The sequence below is a fragment of the Argiope bruennichi genome, chromosome 8 (assembly GCF_947563725.1).
Source record: "Argiope bruennichi chromosome 8, qqArgBrue1.1, whole genome shotgun sequence".
Taxonomy (NCBI): domain Eukaryota; kingdom Metazoa; phylum Arthropoda; class Arachnida; order Araneae; family Araneidae; genus Argiope; species Argiope bruennichi.
This window is the reverse complement of record NC_079158.1, coordinates 125,668,541-125,690,374: the sequence shown is the minus strand read 5'-3', so window position 1 is coordinate 125,690,374 and position 21,834 is coordinate 125,668,541. Positions and strand designations below refer to the sequence as shown.

Sequence of the window (21,834 nt, the reverse complement as noted above, 5' to 3'; positions counted from 1 at the left end):
ATATTTTCTATATTGATTTTGTTTTGTTTTTTTCTACAGAAAATTCATTGTTACTCAAAAATTTCAATAATTCTCTACAAATGAATTTTATTAAAAAATCTATTATCATATGTTTAAATGATAATGTAATTGTTTATTGATAATTGAAATCTCTTTTGTGAAGAGTTAGTTTTGGGGTTAAAAAGTTTTCCACTCTTTTTTCTTTTTTTCTTTTTAGAAATGCAAATTGGAGATTTGATTAACAATAGAAGCGAGTTTATTGACATGCTGACTTCAATGTTTGCCTTGCCCAATACTGACATAGAAACTTTTTTGAATTCTTCTCTTGTTCCTGAAAAGGTGATGATTATCTGTATATACATATACATAAAGATATATATTTGTGTAATGACTATATAATAATTTCAAAATCACATTGTTTTGTAAATTTTATTAATAAAATTTCATGGATTCACTTGCAATTGTTACGAAAATGTCAATTTTTTTTATTTCCTACAGCTTTATGTTTTATTATTTGGAAAGCTTCCTAAAGAAGAGACTGACATCCATTACAGACTGCCTTTAATGCCATCTTCTAATATTTTACCTGAAGACAATCCTGATATTACTTTGTCAGTGAAGCCAGATCTTACTATTGTTGCAGATGCTTTTACATTTAATAATATTGAGCATCCGTCATTGCAGCATTTATATGATTTATTGGCATATCTTGAAAAGAATAAAGATAAATTTACCGTTGTGTGGAGTGTCATTGAAAGGATGTTTGATTCTCGATTGAATGTCACTGTTACAAATGATGACATTGGTGCTATTGCTGAAGAACTCAAAGTAGGTTTTGCTTGCTTTTATTTTATCTATATAATTTTTATTTTGTCTCTCAAGTTTAAAATAAAATTATTTCAAAACATGAAGTAATGTATCTGAGTTGTTGTTTGACTGTTATTATTTGGAAAGCTTTTTATTGTAAATATATATATTGCTTCTTATAAAGGATATCGATAGCTTGATCGAATGTCAGTGAATATTATTATGACATGCTGCAGTTCTTCTTTTTTTTTTTTTTCAAATATATCTAAAAATTCATTTATATAGAAAGATTCTTGTTAAATTGAACTTTGGTTACAAGTAAAACTGTTGTTTAAAACAAAATCAGTTTACAAGTACATAATTATTGGGTTTTTTTTCTTATAATTTAGGTACTGATTTTTAAAATTAGTTTTGTACTAAGAAATTCATATGAAAAATGAAATTCAACAATCAGCTATGATTTCATTATATTCTGATATTATCTGCACCTGTAAGCTGTCACAAAAAGTAAAGAAAATGAAAATAATAATAATAATAATAAAAAGGAATAAAAATAAAAAGATTGTGACAAAAAGAAGCTAATGCCTGCCTTATTGTAGAATACTTTCATTAAATTCCTATAGGCATTAATATCCTATAATGTTATAAAGACATTAATTTCTTATAGATGTTATGTTATAGTTAAATAGAGGTTTATTGTTATTTAATGAAATAATGATGAACACCCTAAATTAGTAGAATCCTCCCCCTCCACCCATTATTTTTTTTTCAGTTCTATAATTAGTTATTTTAGGTGATTTGGCAAGCATTCCAATTGGATGAAAATCTTGTTTGCTTGGAAACATTTTCTCCTTGTATCAAAATAAAAGATAATTTTTTTCACTGCTTTAATAATTTTTTTATAAGCAGTATACACTAATATTATCTGAAAATTTAATACTTTTATTTTTCAGTGCCAAAAATAGTATTCCAAAATATTGGTTAATAATTTTTATACAATGTTTATTAATAAATTATAAATGTGACTTCATTAAATGTTGCCCTTTTTGTATAAAATTTAGAACTAACTGTAATTTTTGGGGTGTATTCATTTTTAAAACAAATTCTTTTGTTATTTTAAGTCTTGAATAATCTAAAAGATATTTTAAAACTAGTTTCCTCCTGGCTAATATTTACATATTGTGTTGATTCATGTAGTTATTTCATTTCAAGTTATAATTTATAATTTGCATTCTTTGGAAACTAATTCTAGGATGCTTTTGAAGATTTTAATTAAAATTTTTACTTATAACGTTATTTCTTCATTTCTTGAAGAATATCATTCTCTCTCCTGCTGGACTAAGGGAATTAATGTGTCAAGAAAGTGGTTTACCCTCCGTATTCAAGTATGAGAATGAAATGATAACCAATAAAACTGTGAGTAACTTTCAAAAGGGTTTGCATATTTTTTCATTATTAATTAATGTATTTTTATATAGAATTGTTATTTTTGATGAATTATTACTTTTTTTGTAGTTGGAACTTCAAGTTGCACTATGCAGTATGAATGAAACTATTATGGCTGATTTATCTAAGAAATTAAACAAATTTTTAGATGTGGAAAAGCTCAGAGAAACAGTAAGTATAAAAATAACACTTTGTGTAGGTTTTTTTTTTTTTTTTTTTTTTTTCAAGATAAAATAATATGGGGAAAAAAATTTCACAGTTAAATTTTCATTAAAGAATTTTTATTTTTTGTCATGAAGTTCTCCCACTTTGAATTAAATATTTATTTTTTTTATAATTTTAGCTGCATTTAGATGACTGGAATATTACTGTTGCACAACAAAGACTTAAGAAGTTATCAGATGATGTAAGTATTATATTTTATTCCTTATTTCAGGTCAAAAATTATTTATTTACACATATTAAAATGCTTTCATAGTATAATTTTTCTTGCAGTTAAAAGGTGGATGATAAAATTGATGTAACTACATTATTTTTGCATGTATTTATGTAATAAAAGTAATAAATAATGTATTGAAAAAGAAAATGTAATTAACATGTAAATGAGAATTAACAGGTTTATGTATCAATGTTTTAACAAATAATTTTTTTTGGTGACAGTAATAAAATTTCACTGTGAAAAGTTTATCTAATATTATTACAGAAATATATTGAATCATATTTTGGTCTTTCGACTGCCAATACTATTAAATAACACTGAGTTAAAATTTATATCAGAATTATTACATTATTATCTGAATTTCCATTCCATGATAATAAAATCTCATGCTATTATTACTATTTTTTTGCAATCTTTTCAGTCATAAAAGCTTCCATAAACTAAATTTTATTCAGGATTTTAAAAGTTGTTGATTTTATACTTCTGGAGTGTTTAAAAAAAAATTTATATGCATATATTTTTAAAAAATATTTTCTTTAACCCTTTCAGGATTACTTTATGAAAAATTCTACTGTGTTTTGATTCAAAATTTGATCAGGATGGAAAAGTTTTATGTAAACATGTTTTTTTTTTTTTTTTTTTTGTCTATTAGATCTGAAAATAATTATTGATGAATTTGTCATTTTCTTTTCAACTCTCTCTCTCTCTCTGTTTTTCTTACTGGTGTTTATTTACTTCTTTTTAGTTAATAAAGTTCAATGAATTTGAGGTTGCTTTGAAACAGCTGAGTGAAATAGCTTCATCTTTGCCTCAAGATGCCTGTCTTTCTCTGAATGATACTTCTACGAACAATGAAACTTCATTTGACAATTCTGAAAATATAAACGATCCGCCAAAAAAGGTAAAATTTTTTTTCTTAAGGCAATTAGTGAATAGAAGATGATTTCATGTTTGCATATTAAGCTTCTTAAAAGTCCTTTTTTTCTTTCTTTTTTTTTGTAGTCAAATATTAATTCAACAAAGGAAAAAATATACTTTTTTATAAAATTAATTTAATTAATTTTCATAAATTAAAGTAGTATGTAATAAATTGATATAAATATTTTATAGAGATACATTTAAAATTTTGTTGTATAAATTGATTGATTTACTTTAAAGTAATTTCCTTTTATTCAAATTTGATTTTTTTAAATATGTGTTATATCTGAGAGCTTTTAAATTTTTACCTGCAATTTATGTGAAATTCACCATGCAGCTTTTTAAAAAAGTATTTAGAAAAGAATTCTATTAGTTTATAAAAGAACCCATTATTTGATCACATTATTAATTAATATCAGAAAAATTGTATGATTATATTGCTTATTTTAGCAGTGGATTTTAGAAATGTAGCTTTTTATTCTTATTACTTGTTTGATGCATAATTTATAGAATTATTTAAAAAATCTTATTTTAATCATTATACAACTGTTTGTTTTACTAATATTCTTTTTGATTTATTATATATTATGTATTTTCAGAGTAGCATTAAATACCTAGTTGATACTCCAGAATCACATTAATTGAAAAGGTATATTTAAATATGGCATTTATTTTTAAGGCAAAAGCTAAATAATTGGTAATATTTGAGACTCTTTGTATTTCTTTTGGGGCTGAAGTAAAAATATGATAATCTTGATTTTTTCTTTGAAAGCAAACAATATTAATATTAATTATTTAATGTGACTAGCAATAAAAATTTTCATCCCCCCCCTTTAATTTGTAATCTATAAACTGTATATTTATTATATATTAAAAGGAGGGAATTATAAGGAATATGCTGTTGTTTTTTCTGTGTATGAGATTGTCGGGATTTTTTGAAGCATAATTCTTTCTGAAAAAGAATCACTTTTTTCATTTATTATCTAAAATAGCTAATTGTTTTATTATACAAATTACTTTTCGAAATGGCAGGTTTTGTTTAATTAACTATTCACATTGTTGTGTAATGTTAGGCTGCTCCTTCCAACCCACAATATGGTTTACTACGAATTTGGCTGGGAATGCAAAACACTATTTGTGGAAAACAGGGAAACTTTCCAGCAAGCCTACCAGATGATGGAGAGGAAATTGATTTAGGTAATATATTTACATTTTTATATCTGCTAATTTGTATAATCAGCAATCAATAAATCTATTAAGAAAATACTCTAAATTGTTAATTGATATTGGTAACATAATTTAGTGGTGATTTTATGAAAAAAATTAACTTTTATTTTCTTTTAAAATCATTTGTATTAATTTTAGTATGCTAAGTTCCTATACAATTATTTTTTAAAATTATAATTGATCTCTTTATCGGTTTTAAAAAGTTTTGATCAGAATGGCTTATAAATAAACCTTTTCTTTTCTTTTTCATATTGTATCTATATTTTATTATAATTTGTAAATAAATTAATATTTTTATGTTGATAGTTAGAAATAATGATGTAGAGGTTATTAAAGAAAATTTGAGATGTAAATAATTTTTTTTAGTATTTACTGGGTAGGTAGCACTAATTCAATTATGTAATTGATGATAAATTCTCAGTTATTTGAAACTATGATATAAAATATTCATCAATGAAAAACTGGGAATTATAGTTATTTTACTGACATTTTCAGACAAACTTGGTATGTCGAAATATCAGCAAGAGCAAATTGGTATTTTAGTTCATGTTTTATATAGCAACCCAAAGGTGCTTTATGCTCCTAATAACACAGATGCTGATGAAATCATTATAAAGGTATGTTTTAAAATTTTCATTTATGTATATTTTTTATGTAATTTTTTTCCTCAGAAATATATTTTATTACTTAGGTAGATTGATATTAACTCTTACTGAGGGATTGAAAAATAAATTCATTTGTCAGAATAATAATTTACTTATAAGAATGAAACTTATAGAATAGAAAACAGAACTTATAAGGAAGATATTAATTTCGTTAACTTTATAATGAAGCAAAGTTGTTCTTTTTTCCAATGGAAGAATACTACATGATTAAAATAATGAAGATAATTAACTAAGATAATATTTAGAATAACTAAGAGTAAGAATACATGAATAACTCGTATTAGCCATATTTATAAAAATGTGCACTTTTTAATTGAAAAAATATTTAAGATATAAATTTTAATTTTAATTTTCATTTCAAGAATATAAAAATTTATAAACTATAAAATTTGACCATGAATTTCAAAATTTCTTATAAATAATCAATTTTATTGTTAAAAATGCAAAATTATAAAAAATAAAAATAAAGTTCCAGATTTTTTTTTTCCGTCTTAACTTTTATGATTTAAGTGATATGGAAAATTTTTTATTGTATATTACATGTCTTTTCATAACAGGTTTGATGGATATTATTTACAGAAAATTATATTTTTGTTTTATATAGGCTAATGAGACTTTTGAATTGCTGGCTACAGTATCAGAATATGCTCAAAAAATGTTAAACATATCAGAAGAAATCAGGATCTTTCTTGCTGAAAATAGCACAGATCATTCATTATCAGTTTTAAAACAAGTAATGTAGATTTCTTTATTTTCAAAAGGAACTTGCATCTTTTTCTAAACAAGACTTAGAACTTTCTTTTCCTATTTTTTTTTCTTTTTTTCATATTAAATCTATAAGACTAGATTTAATGCATATGTAATGTTATAGACTGAAAATGCATTTTAAATGGAATTTAATATTGCATTAATTTGCAAATAATTCAAATTAATATAATTATTATTATTTGAGAATTGTTTTATAATCAATTTCATTCTAAGATATATATTAAAAGAATGTTTGAAAAATTCTTTTAAGACTGTATGTTTGCTTAAATGCATTCATGATTTGATGTTCTGGAAATAATAATTTTTTATTTAGATAAAAATATTTTTTCCTGTAGCACCTTTTTTTTTCTGTTGTTTGCTTCCTTTCAAAGTCAATTACAAAAGTAAATATATGCAAGGTCAAATTGAAATTCGTTTATTTACTAATTGTTGCATAAATCTAATTTTTTTAAAAATGACTCATTAAAATTACCATTTTCAAAATTAATTTGTAATTTAAAATAGTAAATGCAAAGTTCATTCAAACATATTAGAAAGTGACAAATTTATATATTTAGAATTTTCTTTTTGCAATTTTATAGCCATTTTTTGAATTTTATAAAAAAATTGTCATATTCAATTTTCTTTAATTTGCATCATTAACAAGTCATAACAAGTATTTTTTAACATTATAATTTAATTTTAATGCATTTAGATTTAAATATAAAAAAGCATTAATTTTACATTAATGATAATTTTATCTTTTTATTTTAGATACATGAAAATTTCCAGAAGTACCCTCTATTTCTTCAGTTATTCCACAGTTTAGAATTAGAAGAATTTGCTGCCAATACTGTCATTATCAATAAAGATGTTTTCCTTGAGCAGCTGGATTCCATTGATAATGCTGCTTGCAGTTGGATATCTCTTATGTCTGGACTCAGTCTCAATATGTTTCAAGGTTTTAGAACTGAAGAAGATTTACTCGATTATTTCAAGCATCAAGCATATTTTGATAATGTGACAGTTCTAGCCAGTAAGTTATGAGAATATCCTTGTATTATATATAATATACAAGTGAATATTTGCAAATATCATTTATTCACTTGCAAATTGAAATTTGATTCTTATACAGAGTTTTCTGATATTTATTACCTTTAAGTGTTGATTGATATTACAAAGGTTGGCTTAAATTCGTCTAAGTCACAAAGCTTTAGAACAGTATTTTTTTTATTTAGAATAAATATTCTAAATACTTAAATTTTTACACCTAATGAAGTTTGCAATAGAATTTATTTCTTTTACATAAAATAATACTGTATATCTATAATATATCTATAGAGTATAGTATAGTATAGAGTCAGTGAATTGAAACATCCCTTCAAAACTAACTTAAAAATGTGATAATAGCAAATGAGGTATTTCAGATTATGATTGGACAGTTTTGGATTTATTTGACCTATGTTGCCTGAAAAGTGTCTGGCTTGATAAAGTATCTGAATTTTATTGGTTGTATAACACTTCTCCAGTGCTTGGTAAGCAATCTAAGCTTGACCTTCTTCCAAAGATGTTGAGATTTGAGAGGTTTCCAAAAATTATTCCTTGCCTTGAAAAGTTACTATTATTGTGTCTATCTATCTTTTCAATACTTTTGAGTGCTGGGAGCACTTATTCTTAGTTGTAATTTATGTTAAATTTGAGCTCAATTTCTGTTTTAAAAAATTTGAAAAGTAATTCAAAGTTCTTCTTCATTGAAAAGAAGTTATTTTTAGTGCTAGTTTCTTAGTATCAACCAAAAGCTTCTGCAGCAACTATCAATATGTAAATCCCATTTCTATCAGTGTATTTATATATAAGAAACTTCAGAAAGATAAGACACTCCAATGTGTCTATGATTTCTGCAACTGTTGCTGCTGTTGTGGTAGTGGCTGATATTTGCTTATCAGTGACTGAAGCATATTCATCCTTAAAGTCACAAGGTAAACAATTGATATAGAAATAGTGCTAATGGGAAAGTTTTAACTTTCAAAATCAGAATGTATAATGGTCCTCTTCGACCAACACTCTTAAGAATTCATTGAGGCAAATCAACTGAAGAATCAACAGTAATTTCTGAGGAATATAATGTGAACAGTAATTGCCCTTAGTGTTATTTTATTTATTCCTTTACTAATGTTTAATGTTTATGGTGAAGAGAGGGATTAAAAACTGACTGACCTGTGATTACTATGGAAATAAGAGCAGCACTAAGGAGTCTTCTTCAATTTTAAATGATCTCATGGCAGTAAACAAAACTTTGTTGTTTAAAAAATGTGCCAAAAGGAAAGACGCAAGATCTCAGAAAGGAAAATTTTAAGCAGAATAATACAATAGGAATAAAGATCACCAACAATGCAAATTTGGCGCAGTATATAAAATAACTAAAATAATTGTTTTCATATAAAAAATATCTTTTTGAGTAAAAATTCCAAACTTCATGATCATTGAGACTTATTTTTGACAATTGTTGAATTAAGTTAAATATTTGTACATATTTTTTGTTTTTGTGATTGGAATAAGATGGAGGGGGACTAGAAATTTGATTAGATGTCTAAGTTATCAAGACATATTATGACATTACTGCTGATTTGTTTGATTATTTTAAAATGTTTTAGGGGTTCCCATATTTGTTATATATATATATATATATATATATATATATATTGCATCTGAGTTTGCTGTGAAAAAATTTGTTATATTATTCATGAAATTTAAAAACATAAATACTTCCAGTTTTAACTCATCTGAGAATAGGTCACACTAGATTCACACATAGACATCTGTTATTAAAGGATTAATTAATTATGTCCATATTGTAACAGTAGGATAATAGTTTATCATATCCTTATTGAATGCCTATGTTTTAATGCTCAATGCCTGTTTTACTTCCAAACAACTGCAATGACTTTGCCATTGTTGCTTGGCAGAGATCCCCATGAGAACCTTTTTGTCTTCTTAAAATCTATAGGTTTTTATTCCTTAATTTGAACTCACTATTATGGCTTCATTATGACTTTTTGTAATTTATCATCGTTTTACCAATGTTTATTTTTGTATCACTTTTATAGGAACTATTTTTATTAAACTTTGAATTAGAAATGAACTTGTTTTGTGCAATATAAACTTCATATTGGTTCTTGTGCCATAAAACCTCAAACCAACCAACCAATCCAATCTTTTTTTATTCTAATTTTTTCCCTACAGGTGTCATTTTTAACATGACTGAAGATGGTTCCATGCCAAATCATATGACTTACAAAATTAGGCAGAATGCTTCATTTACAACAACAACTAATCTAGTTCGCAGTCGATTCTGGTTTCCTGGTCCACGAAATTGGGGTTATGGGTATTATCAATTTGGTTTTGTCTGGATTCAAGTAAGCACGATTTTTGTTTCAAATAACTGAAAATTGCTTTTTGACAGTATTTTTTATTTTGTTTTTAATTACTAAAAATTTCGAATGAATGATATTTTATTTTTAAAGTAAGTATTTATATAAGCTTTTTTTTTTTTTTTTCCACATCTCTTTCTAACAGGATGTTTTGGAAAGGGCCATGATTAGTATCTATGCTGGCAGAGATGTAACTGAACCTGGTAGCTTTATACATCAATTTCCTTATCCATGTTACATTCAAGACCAGTGAGTATATTTAACTTACATTTTTCTTGTATATGAATTCAGTTAAATTTTCTTATCTGAGTTTTAAATGGTGAAATAACCGATTTTGTATGGAATCTTTGAAGTGACAGACTTATAAGTTATATCATAATTAAACTTTTATTGAATGCTTTTACATGACAACACACCTATATTTGGGCATAAATTATTGAACAAGGTTGCTTTATGAGAATATGCAAAATTTCAGCTCATTGCTGTAAGTATATATTCTGTTATATTAAGTTTTCTATATTGTCTTTAAAATGATGCATTTAAAAGAACATCACAAAATTTCAATTGTAGAAAACTTTTTATTTGGCAGCGTTTCTGATCGTGTTATCTTAAATCAAACATTTTCCACATTTTTGTAATATAAGAATAAAAAAAAATATTTTTTGTGATAGAATAAATATAAAATCAGAATTAGAAGATGAAAAATGCTTTCCATTATTTTTTTTTTATCAAGAATCTTTGCTTTTAAATAAGGGAAAGGATCTCAGCTCTTGTGCAAGCTATGAATTTTAATCATCAGCTTATATAATGTCTCTAACAGAATATAAGAAGTGAGTGAAAATGAAATTTCATTTTCTAATAGATACTATATTGGGTTTAGCTATTAACCATGCTGATCAATTTATTTTTTCTGAATAATTAATACCTGATGAACTTCATAATTTCTAACAAGCAAAGGACTGCTTTTGTTTATTAAAATGTATTGATGTTTGTTTTATGTACTCAATAATTTATTTTTACAAAATTTCAAATTTCATACACTTAATCTGCCATAGTAGTAATTATGACAGATTAGTTTTATGAAGTTGAGTCATCTTTTTATGATTATATATATTCTGTGTATATAATCATACATGGAATAAATAAAAAAAAGCTCAGATACCAAAATATTATTAAATATTTAGTATTAATTTTTTGATGCAAAATATATCTTACATTTATTCTATATACATGCAAAAACAAAAATTTCAAATAATTTTAATAATTAAGATTGCTGATTAATATTCTGTATTGTCATAATTTATGCCAATATAAAACTGTGTGCTTTTTATTTTATATTAAAATAAAGGACTGTAGTTGATGAAATAAATTTTAAAAACTATGAATCTTAATCTGCTTGAATACCAAAATGAATAAATTTCTTAAATAAAAGTTTTATGATAATTTTTTTAATAAAGAAAAAAATTATTGAAAAATAATACACTAAATTTTGAAGGTATTTCATTTTTAAGTTATTACCTTTTTTTTTAAATGAAAAATGATGATACTTACAGAAAAAGTAAGAGTTTATGAATAACTTTTTATATAAATGATTTTTTTTTATTTAATTTGAGTTATGTGAAAAATCAGGATTTGCCAGATTAAAATGCTGTTATTTTATATTTCTGAAAAGAATTTTAAACTTATTAGAATAAAACAAAAATTTACACTATTTCAATACTCAATTTTAATTTGTTAGTTTAATTTTTTCTATTTTTAAAAAAATATTGCAAAATAAAAATACCAAAAAATGTCTTTATTAAATTGTGGACTGTATTTTGATTGTGCATTAAAATGTAGAAAAGAGGAAAAAAAACATCTTAAGGTTATATAAAAGAATAAACATTTTTTTTACAATGTCGTATTCACATAATAGATGTGCTGAAAATTTCAGTTAATCAATATTTGTCAAAATATTGATTAAATAATTTTTCTTTTTTCTTCCCACATTTAATTTAATTTAAAATAATTGCAATTTTTGGATACAAATAACAAATAAATTAATAAGTAAACTAAAATAAAAATAATAAATATAAATAAAGATGCTTAAAAATTAGAATTGTTCATTTGCGAATTGTTTTTATTATTTGAATAACATTGGAAAATTCACTATTTGTTATTAATAAGAACAATAATAATGCAGTTTGACTTTTAAATTAGTTATCCTAATATTTGATAGAAAAATGTTTAGATAATACATCTCTGATTAAAATAATATTTATTTCTAATATAATTAGGAATAAAAAGAGAAAATGATAAAAAAAATTTAATACAATATTTCACTTGAATTGAATTCTTTTTAATGAAATAATTCATCAGTTTTCGATTGGTCATTTCAGGTTTTTGTTTATGATAGAACATGTTATGCCATTGTGCTTAGCAATATCTTGGGTTTATTCTGTTGCAATGCTGGTGCAAAATATTGTTTATGAAAAAGAACAGAGGCTAAAAGAGGTTAGTAATTTAATGAATTTTTAAATAACAATTTAATCAGTTATTTTATGTTTGTTTATACTAGAGAATATGTAATTCTAAAATGGTTCGTTGCAATTTTTTTTAGGTAATGAAAACTATGGGTCTGAACAGTGCAGTTCACTGGCTGGCTTGGTTTATTACAAGTTTCCTTCAAATGTCTATAACTGCTGCTTGCTTGACTGTTATTTTAAAATATGGCCTGGTGCTAACTTACAGTAATCCTGTTCTTATATTTCTCATGCTGGAAATTTTTGTTGTTGCAAATATTGCATTTTCGTAAGTAACAAAAATATATTTTTTAAAAATTTAAATGCATTGCAAATTAAATTTTTTATTTAAAGTTAAAATTTGATTATTTAATTAATGCTTTATTTAACTATGATTGGCTTAATAACAGGTTATAATTGTAGTGTTTTAATGAAGCAGCTTCTTACTTCTCTTAGAAAATATATATATATAGTGTTGTTTTTTACAGATTTTTGGTTAGTGTTGTTTATTCCAAAGCTAAATTAGCAGCTGCTTGTGCAGGCATAATATATTTTCTGACCTATGTGCCATATATGTACATAGCAGTTCGTGAAGAAGCTGCTCATGACCATATTCCTGTATGGTTGAAAAGTCTGGCTGTAAGTAATATTTTAGATAAATAATTCTTTCAAAAGTATTATATGTAAATTGTTCTTTCTAGCTTTATTTTACTCTTACATTTTAAAATTAAACTTAAATTTAAATGAATTTCATATTTCATTTAAATTAAGTTTAATTTCATTTGTAAATCAAACACCTTTATAATAATGCTTTATATATATATATAAAACTGGATGAATGGCATCATTTTCTATACTTATCCAGGATTAAGAAGGGGAAAAAAAAAGATTTTGTAGAGTTTTTTTTTTAATGTTGTTTCTTTTTAGCAGTTCCAATCAATTGCTTTGAAAAAAAAATGATACATTTATCATTGGAAATAAAATTAATTATGGTTTTATGAGATAAGGAGATGATAATTATTAAAATAAGACTAGTGATGATGTATAACATAGTTTTAATTTCTGAAATTATGTAAGCAAAAGTAAAACAGACCTTGTAGTATTTTTTTGGTTTGGTATGTTTTAAACAGAAATATTTTCTTCTAATTTTTTATAAAAAAAAAAAGGAAATTTTGAAAATGTTTGAAGAAAAATTTATTACTTTCATTTTACTTAATTGATGGAATAATTTTCGTTGTTAATTTGAAAGGATTCTATCTTATCTTACTTCATATAAGAACTTTTATGATACTGTTCATCAATTAAAATCTGTATCATATTAATGTAATTTCTTCGAAAATATTTTTTTTGTTTAATTTTCACTATTTTTCAAGAGGATATTTCACTATAATGCAGTATAAATGTAATTGATATTTATTGCTTTTTTTTACAGTCATTATTATCTACTACAGCATTTGGTCTTGGTGCTAAATATTTTGCATTTTATGAAGAAGTTGGAGTAGGTGTACAGTGGTCTAATATTGCCATATCACCAGTTGAGGATGATGATTATAGTCTTCTAAGTGTTGCCATAATGATGATGATAGATGCCATATTATATTCAACATTAGTTTGGTACATTGAAAATGTACATCCAGGTTAGTAGTAACATGCATTTCAACATTATTTCAACAATTTGTTGTTATTTCATTTGTTGTATTCATAACCCAGGAAAGGTACTTCATTTTTTGTAAGATCTTTGAAAAGTCTATTACAAATTAGGTGAAATATATATATATATATATATATATATATATATATATATATATATATATATATATATATATATATATATATATATATATATTATTTTATTTATTTATTTATATGGGCAAAAGATGAGAATGTGACTTAGTTTTGTTTCAGACTTATACCAAATGAAAAAAAAAGTTAATATGAGAAGGCCTTTAAATCATCAGTCTTTTTTCTCTGTGTATTTTGAGAACAGGAATAAACAAGATTATCACCATCAATGCCAAAGAATCATTAGCAAAACTTGTGGCTGGAGATAAAACTTTACATAATTCATTATACATTTATAATACTTAGGTGCTAGACTGAAATGATCTTTTTAGTGTATAGACAGTTATTAATCGCATATCTCTTGTAGAGAGATATTGAACTTGTTCCAAGAAATACTTCCAGATAACAAGATTGTCAGAAAGTTTGTAGCTGGATATGTGGTACATTATCTGACTCCAGATTAAAAGGCATGCTGCACAACCACAAAAAGCATTTATTTACAAATACCAACAATGAGTTTAAATTAAAACTTTATAATAACTAAAATCTGCTACTATCAGGTGAGAGAGAAGCTGTAATTCCTCTTCCGTCTTCACAATATATAAACCTTGTTGAAGCTGAAAGGCATAGAGGTTCAGGAACTGCTTAAGTGCTCTTATAGGGTAATAAAATGCTCTTATTTAATTTTATTTAGAAGTGTTTCACATTTTAAAACTGTTTTATTCAAAAATATCTAGCTGATGTGATGTATATAGTATAATTTCAACAAAGCATTCAACAAATCTTTGTAAACAAAGTAAATAGGTTTGCATATTCATTTTGAAATGAAAAATATGTAGGTTGAAATCAAGTATATGGCTTCAATTTTATGACTGATTCCACAACCAATGATATTTTAAGAAACCTCCTTAATTCTTTGAAAGAATAGCTTTCCCAAAAGGTTTCTTCTGCCTTCATGGATAGTCTATCAGTAATCACTTGATGAATAGTCTATTTTTTATTTATTTAATGATGAATCATGCAATCAAAATGTAGACTGACTTGGTGTTATATGTTGAAAGGGGCAAGTTTCCTACATTGATATTTATTTAAATTTGTTCTAACCCAGTCCAAGGTATTATACATTTATTCTATTTTATTTGTGTGTAACACTTTATATGGTATATCCTTTTATTTCACTTAATTAACTGACTAAAGACTCTTTATTTCTTTCACCCCTTACATTTCCAACTTGAAGTTCAATTGCAAAAATGACATTTTTCTGTACAGCTGGCCTATTCTTAAAATTTGTAATTCTATTTATAAGGTAATTAAAATATATTAACATAGTAATAACTAATATTTAATTAATAATCAGTTAATTTGCTTGTTGGAAAAGTTATGTTAAATTTTTATACTATCATCACAACTGATGATACTTTTTAATAAGTGTTTATCTTTTTCATATGCCTAATATTAACTAATAAAAGTGTAAAATGCAAAGTAACAATTACTTATTTTCTTGTTCCTATTAAATAGGTTCATATGGTTTGCCCAAACCTTGGTATTTTCCATTTACCAAGACTTACTGGCTTGGTAGTCTACGAGGAGATACTGATTGTAACTGCTTTAATGATTGTTGGCGTTTTATCAAAAAACATAAAAAATGGGGTTTATCTGTTATTGAAGATGATCAAGCTCATGCAATGACAAACAGAACAAGTAATTTTTTTTTTACTTATTTTCAATTTCTTGCATTTTTAAAAATTTCATAATAACTTTTATTAGTTTTGTCATACAATTATCTAAATGATTCTAAAGAATTCCTTTTCTTTATGTTAATGAAATTAATTTAATTACATTAATTTCATTCATTTATATTTCTGTATTTAAAATAAAGTGGGAAATTATAAAGTCAGTCACCCAATCACAGTCACTAATCCAATTTTAAGAGAAGTTTTTAGAAACATTATTTCATGTTTATTTGGTTAGAGTTATTTTTTAAAGTTAAGTATTGGATTTTATATTAGAATAAAGGGCCCAGAACTTGCATGCTCTTCAGTGGAATAATATGGGTAAAAATTATACTTTAAATTTCAGTTTGTTCAAATGGCCTGAAGTTTGGGGGAGAGGGGAAAAAGTGACAATAACCACAAAAATTTATTTGTATTTTAAAATTATATATGTTACAGTTTTTTTTTTTCATAATCGCCTAAATACTTTATTTTAATTGCCTGCTGATCAGAATATTGTTACGAATATATAACATTGCTTCCCAGCACAGTTAGTTCTATCGGATGAAAGATTGTTTTATGGACATCTCTATTGTATGTTGATCGGATATTGGATCAATGACCACCGGATTTGGCGACTTGGCAACAAAATGGATGATGCTGAAATCTTTAGGAATGTTGGAGATAGAATAGGTAGGAGGTGAATTGTGTTGGTTTTTTAAGAAGCTTCTGTGGCCTGCTCCAGAAGCTATTAAAAACTAGCAGACCAAAGCGGAGTCAGTTGTATAGTTGTCAGAGTTGGGCCAGCGATGAATTAGTTGGATCAATCCAGCGAAGCAGAACCATTGAGTGGAGCTCATTCGATTAGTGGATTCAGAATTAAACTGTTTGCCGAGTCTTGGAGACTAATATTGAAGCAGCATGTAGTCGTGTGTTGAGTAGCTAGTCATATAGTAGTGAGTCAACAACTGGATGCAGCTAAAGCAATGAGACATATGATTGTATAATAATGATTAAGCATTTTAATTGATTTCTAGGTTTGCAAAGTAGCAAGATTAATTGACATCAAAATGTTTTGAAATTGTTATATTGTTGAAATAGCAGATTGTGTCTAGATTTTATTTTCTAGTAAATGGAGGTGGAAAGAGCATACAATCATTGATGACATATTTAGAATGGACACATTTTCCTATGAAATAAAATTTAATGAAGCAGTTAAATTTGTATATTTTATTTAGTGGCTGTGACTAACAAATTTTTTTCACTGCGAATGTACTGTGTAGTAGTGTTTTTTCAATTATCCTAGAAAGGTGATAAAAAGTAGGGGCCCATTGATCATATCTCTGTGTGTCATTAACTTTCATATGAAATTTTATAACAAGGATTGTGACTGGGGAGCAAGGTTTGTTGTTGCTTCTTTGCCAGCTACTTAAAATATGTAGATGGTGGGACAACAGCAGGATCACCGAAGTGGATACGTTTCTATAGTTTTTCTTGTGTATATTTTATTCTTAACGTTTTATTTATCTCTTTATTGTTTATTTCCATATTTAGCTGACACAAAGTATTTTGAACCAGATCCATCTAATCTTCCATTAGGTGTTTGCATTGAAAATTTAGTAAAGGTAAAGATTCCTTTTTTGTGTGTGTGTGTGTTTGTTTGCAAAATTTTTTTTTATTACCAAAAATTTATATGTTTTAACTGCCTTAAATTGTTGTAAATATTTTTATAGTTTCTCATTTTGAGCAATCTAATAACAGATAAAAGCATAAATTATTTTTTGTATTAAAACATTTTTTTAAGATTCTTAATAAATCAGAACTTTAAATGTAATAAAGGAAATAAGAATCCAGATGGAAGTTTTTTTTATATTCTTGCAGATTCTTATTTAATTTAGGTCATTTAATTTACCTTCATTAAATATTCTTAGAAATGTATTGAATACATTCCTATTTGGTTCAGAATTATCTGTGCACCCTATCTGTTTTCAGTAAAGTGCATTTTAATTAAGAAGTTCATATGTTATTAAATTTATGTAATGAAAATTAAATATACATTTAATAGTACTTCATAAAAATCTTTATTTTTCTTTGCTTTCTAATTTTTTATTATTATTATTATTTGTTGATGTCTTAATTAACTGGTCATTGAAATTTGCCATTTTCAAATAAGCATAATTTTTTTCTTGCCTAAAACAGATTTTAAATTCTATTTACATTTATTTTTTTAGGAATATAAATCTGGAAATAAGGTTGCAGTTAATAGGCTTAGTTTAAATTTATATGAAAATCAGATAACTTCCTTTCTTGGGCACAATGGAGCTGGCAAGACAACTACAATGTAAGTTTATATGTATATATAGTAAAATCTCTGGATTATACATTATTCTAAGATTCTGATTGTTTTCATTCTTCCTGGACTTAACCCTAGGGTCTATTCTGATTATTTTCATTCTTCCTGGACTTAACCCTAGGGTCTATTCTGATTTATTCGATTATTAATAAGTCTAATTTATATATTGAACTCTTTTTCAAGTCAAATGGCTTATAAATATTATACAAATTTTATATATGCATGGTTATTATATATGATATTTTAAATTCATATTTGTTTTGTTATGCCTATTATAAACAAAAATGCAGCCTGAAATTATATAATTTATTCAAATTTATTCATTCTAAATCAAATGCCGTCTTAAATAGATGCTTTAGTTCATTCTGTCAACATAAATTCATCATATTATTGGAATTAAAATTTTAAATTATATATTTCAGTAATGAAACTTGTACTATTGTTTTATATATAAATTAGTGTTCTGCTCTTTTCTATAAATATAATTTCATTTTATTCCCCAAGTCAATTATGTAAAATATTTTTTAAATAGAATAGTAGTTTCTACTAATGTGTATTCCTGAGGCAATCATAAATAATGTTTTAATTTTTTCTACCACTGTAAATTTATATGGTTTGTAAAATAAGCATTTTGTATAACATTTATTTTTCTAATATATTTGTAAATCTGTCAATAATTGGATTTTTTTTTTATGCCTACTAATGTAATTATTTTTCTTTATATTTAGTTTTTATAAGTAAAGGAAAATATATAATTCAGTTATGGCATTGAAATGCAATAATTGGATTGCATTGGGATCATGGTTCATTTTATCATTTGTTTTGTATTATCAAAATCCCTGGTTCCCAGACTAAAATATTCAAATATATGCAAAAGTATTAATTTAATGGAATCAGTATATTGCTTGATGCTATATTGCTTTGATGAGGAGTATTGACAGATTTATCATTGTAGAACATTAATGACTGGCACACATGAGATTTCTTTCTCCATTTGCAAAGAAACATCTGGGTGTCATTTTTCCGATGGTGGATTCACATTCTTTCGTGTGCATCAATTTTCAAGAATTAAATTTTGTGGATTAACCTCCTTTCATGTGAACAACTAATTCAGTCATCAACAGACAGCCAAGTCTGTCTTGAAATTTGTTTTACAGCCTTAAACCACTGTTACATATGATTGAATTATGAAAGCATAATTGTTGAGGAGAAAGAAGTATGTTTTGAATATTAAAGACGAGTGTAGTGTATGAATATATATTTCTTTCTGATATTTCTATGTTTTAAGTTAAAGTTGGTGTGGATAAAATCAAATGCTTACAGAATAGATTTTTTTTTGTCTTAAAAAAAGAATTATTGTAGTATTTTTTCAATTTCATTTAGTTCAATAATTTGCTCTATTTGAAGAGAAAAATAGATTTAAGTAGATCTACTCTAATGGCATCGAAATAAACAGTTTTATGTGATATTTCAGATAAATAAGATATTTATATTTTTTAAAATTTCTAGGTCTATTTTGACTGGATTATTTCCTCCTTCTTCTGGTTATGCTACTATTTATGGCCATGATATTCGTACAGAAATGGATTTCATTCGTCAGAGCATGGGGATGTGCCCTCAACATAATGTTTTATTTGAAGAGTAAGAATAATTTCATTGAAACTATTCTGAATTTTTTTTTTCTTCTACTGCAATTTGTATTTTGAAAATGACTGATTTCTATTCATTATGATGTTCAGCATATTTCATTACTGAGTTAAAATCTAATATAGAACACAATACCCCAGTTTCCATGATTTATCTAATTTCAAATTGTTTATGAATAAAAAAGAAACCCAACTGTATTACAAATGTGTTTTTTGTTGTTGTTGTAATACTATGAAAAATAAGGTTTAAAGTTATTGTATTTGTCCTGACAATGTAGATTAATTTCTTTCAGAGCATAAGCAGCAAAATATTTTAGGGTTGGTTAAGATGCTTTTGAATGTGCAATTGTACATATTTGCAAATTTAACTTTGTGATCATTATTTTTTATAGAATTGATAGAATTTTAAATAACTGTCTTATTACTAACATTTGTAGAAAATTTAATGCCTGATAAATTTTTTAAATTATGATTTATTGCATAAAAACGTTTGCAAACAATTCCATATGATTATAGAACTAATATTTATTGCAAAAGATATATATATATATATATATATATACAGTATCACTTTAGAGGGCATTTGTTTTTAAAATAAACATTGATGATAATTTTTTATGCTTGATAATGCTTGAAATCACATTATCATAATTACTAACTCAAAAACAAGCATTGAGAGATTTTACTAAAAACTATATAATACATAATTTTGCAGATTCATGGCTGAATAGAAACTTTTGGCATCAATTTATTTTACTGTGAAAGTCATAATTTGCATAGAGGAGAAGTGATAAAAAAAGACATTTGTGTGCTATGCGATTTGTAAGCAAAATGACAGAATTTTTAAAATTTTGTAGGTTTTTTTATTACGAGATTATGATAGGATTTCTTTGGCATATGTTGACTTAGGAAAGGGAATCTTAGGTATCTTTGAAACAATTGCATAGGTGCCAGGGATTTTTATGCATGGAACACACAGATTCATCAATTTTTAGAGCACATGTTGACAATAATTTAGCTATAATATGGAATTTGGAACAGGATATAAGAGAAAATATTAGGATAAAGTCACATGGATTAATTCAAGATAAAAAATAGCAAATTAATTAAAATTGAAATTAAGAAATGTAATTACTTATATATGCAAAACATACATAGAAGAAACAATTTCTTTGCCCATATTATGGCATATCTTTGTTTGCCATAAGTCTGTGAGAAAGTATTCAGATCCTGTATATTTTTGAAAAGAATTGTTAACTCAGCATTTGGCTTCCATGGGAAAAGTAATAGCTTGCACAATTTAAAAGTTAGATTTACACCAAAACCAGAGTTTGAGTGAAGACTAAATTATTTAAAAAGTTTTAATTATTAATTAAATATTAGAGGTTTTAATTATTAATTAAATTTTAAAAAGTCATAAAACTTGCAGTAAATTATAGTTTGTTTACTTTATTTTAACAATTAGCTGACAAAAAGAATCATAATAGAAATTTTGAAGTTATTCCTAATTCTTGTGATTTAGTACAAAAGAAAATGCTTACAATTGCATAAAGTTGAATTAAAATCCCACTGTGTGATAAATGTGTAGCATAATGCAAATTATTGTAATAATAATAAAAATGTCGGTAGTATTTAATAATGAACATAATATTCACAGCACTATGATTTCTAAACTAATACTTACCTTTTTTTTCTTCTCCCTCCCAAGATTGACAGTAGAAGAACATTTATGGTTTTATGCGAGTCTGAAAGGAAGTGATTTAGCTGAAGAAATGGATAAGTAATGAATTCATTTTTATTCTTTTTAAATTTTTTGTATTGAAATTACTTCAAATATCTTTCCTTTCTCTGTTTGAAAAGGGAAGGTTGTTAATATAAGATGAGAAACAAAGTTATTTACAGAAAATAATAGATGACTGTAAGCAAACTGTAGGAGTTATATTTACTGCTTAATATACATAATCATGATTATTTTGAAAGCATTAAAATGCATCCTAGCAAAAAACATGCAAGACTTCATCGGTTGTTTGCAACTTGTAGGTATAATTAGTATTAAGGAAATATTTTTAAAATTCTAAAATTTGTTGCTTTAATTGTTCTATTCAGACTTGGTGCTTCCAACAACACAATTGTTATAAGTTTCATATTAAGAAAGTATCA

General features: G+C 25.2%; 1 protein-coding gene across 3 annotated transcripts in view; it reads left to right on the top strand.

Moving 5' to 3' along the window:
* LOC129980885 (ATP-binding cassette sub-family A member 2-like) overlaps positions 1 to 21,834 on the top strand; it is a 70,800-nt gene that overhangs the window by 12,118 nt on the left and 36,848 nt on the right. For all 3 annotated transcript variants that reach the window (XM_056091341.1, XM_056091340.1, XM_056091339.1), the window contains exons 5-25: positions 218 to 339; positions 499 to 828; positions 2,122 to 2,223; positions 2,323 to 2,424; positions 2,597 to 2,659; positions 3,438 to 3,593; positions 4,684 to 4,807; positions 5,333 to 5,454; positions 6,107 to 6,235; positions 7,024 to 7,285; positions 9,493 to 9,665; positions 9,826 to 9,929; positions 12,059 to 12,173; positions 12,280 to 12,470; positions 12,670 to 12,820; positions 13,614 to 13,818; positions 15,482 to 15,664; positions 17,230 to 17,300; positions 17,907 to 18,016; positions 19,538 to 19,669; positions 21,383 to 21,454. In XM_056091341.1, coding sequence (XP_055947316.1) covers positions 218 to 339; positions 499 to 828; positions 2,122 to 2,223; positions 2,323 to 2,424; positions 2,597 to 2,659; positions 3,438 to 3,593; positions 4,684 to 4,807; positions 5,333 to 5,454; positions 6,107 to 6,235; positions 7,024 to 7,285; positions 9,493 to 9,665; positions 9,826 to 9,929; positions 12,059 to 12,173; positions 12,280 to 12,470; positions 12,670 to 12,820; positions 13,614 to 13,818; positions 15,482 to 15,664; positions 17,230 to 17,300; positions 17,907 to 18,016; positions 19,538 to 19,669; positions 21,383 to 21,454 — 3,019 coding nt within the window. The remainder of the gene's footprint in view (positions 1 to 217; positions 340 to 498; positions 829 to 2,121; positions 2,224 to 2,322; positions 2,425 to 2,596; positions 2,660 to 3,437; positions 3,594 to 4,683; positions 4,808 to 5,332; positions 5,455 to 6,106; positions 6,236 to 7,023; positions 7,286 to 9,492; positions 9,666 to 9,825; positions 9,930 to 12,058; positions 12,174 to 12,279; positions 12,471 to 12,669; positions 12,821 to 13,613; positions 13,819 to 15,481; positions 15,665 to 17,229; positions 17,301 to 17,906; positions 18,017 to 19,537; positions 19,670 to 21,382; positions 21,455 to 21,834) is intronic.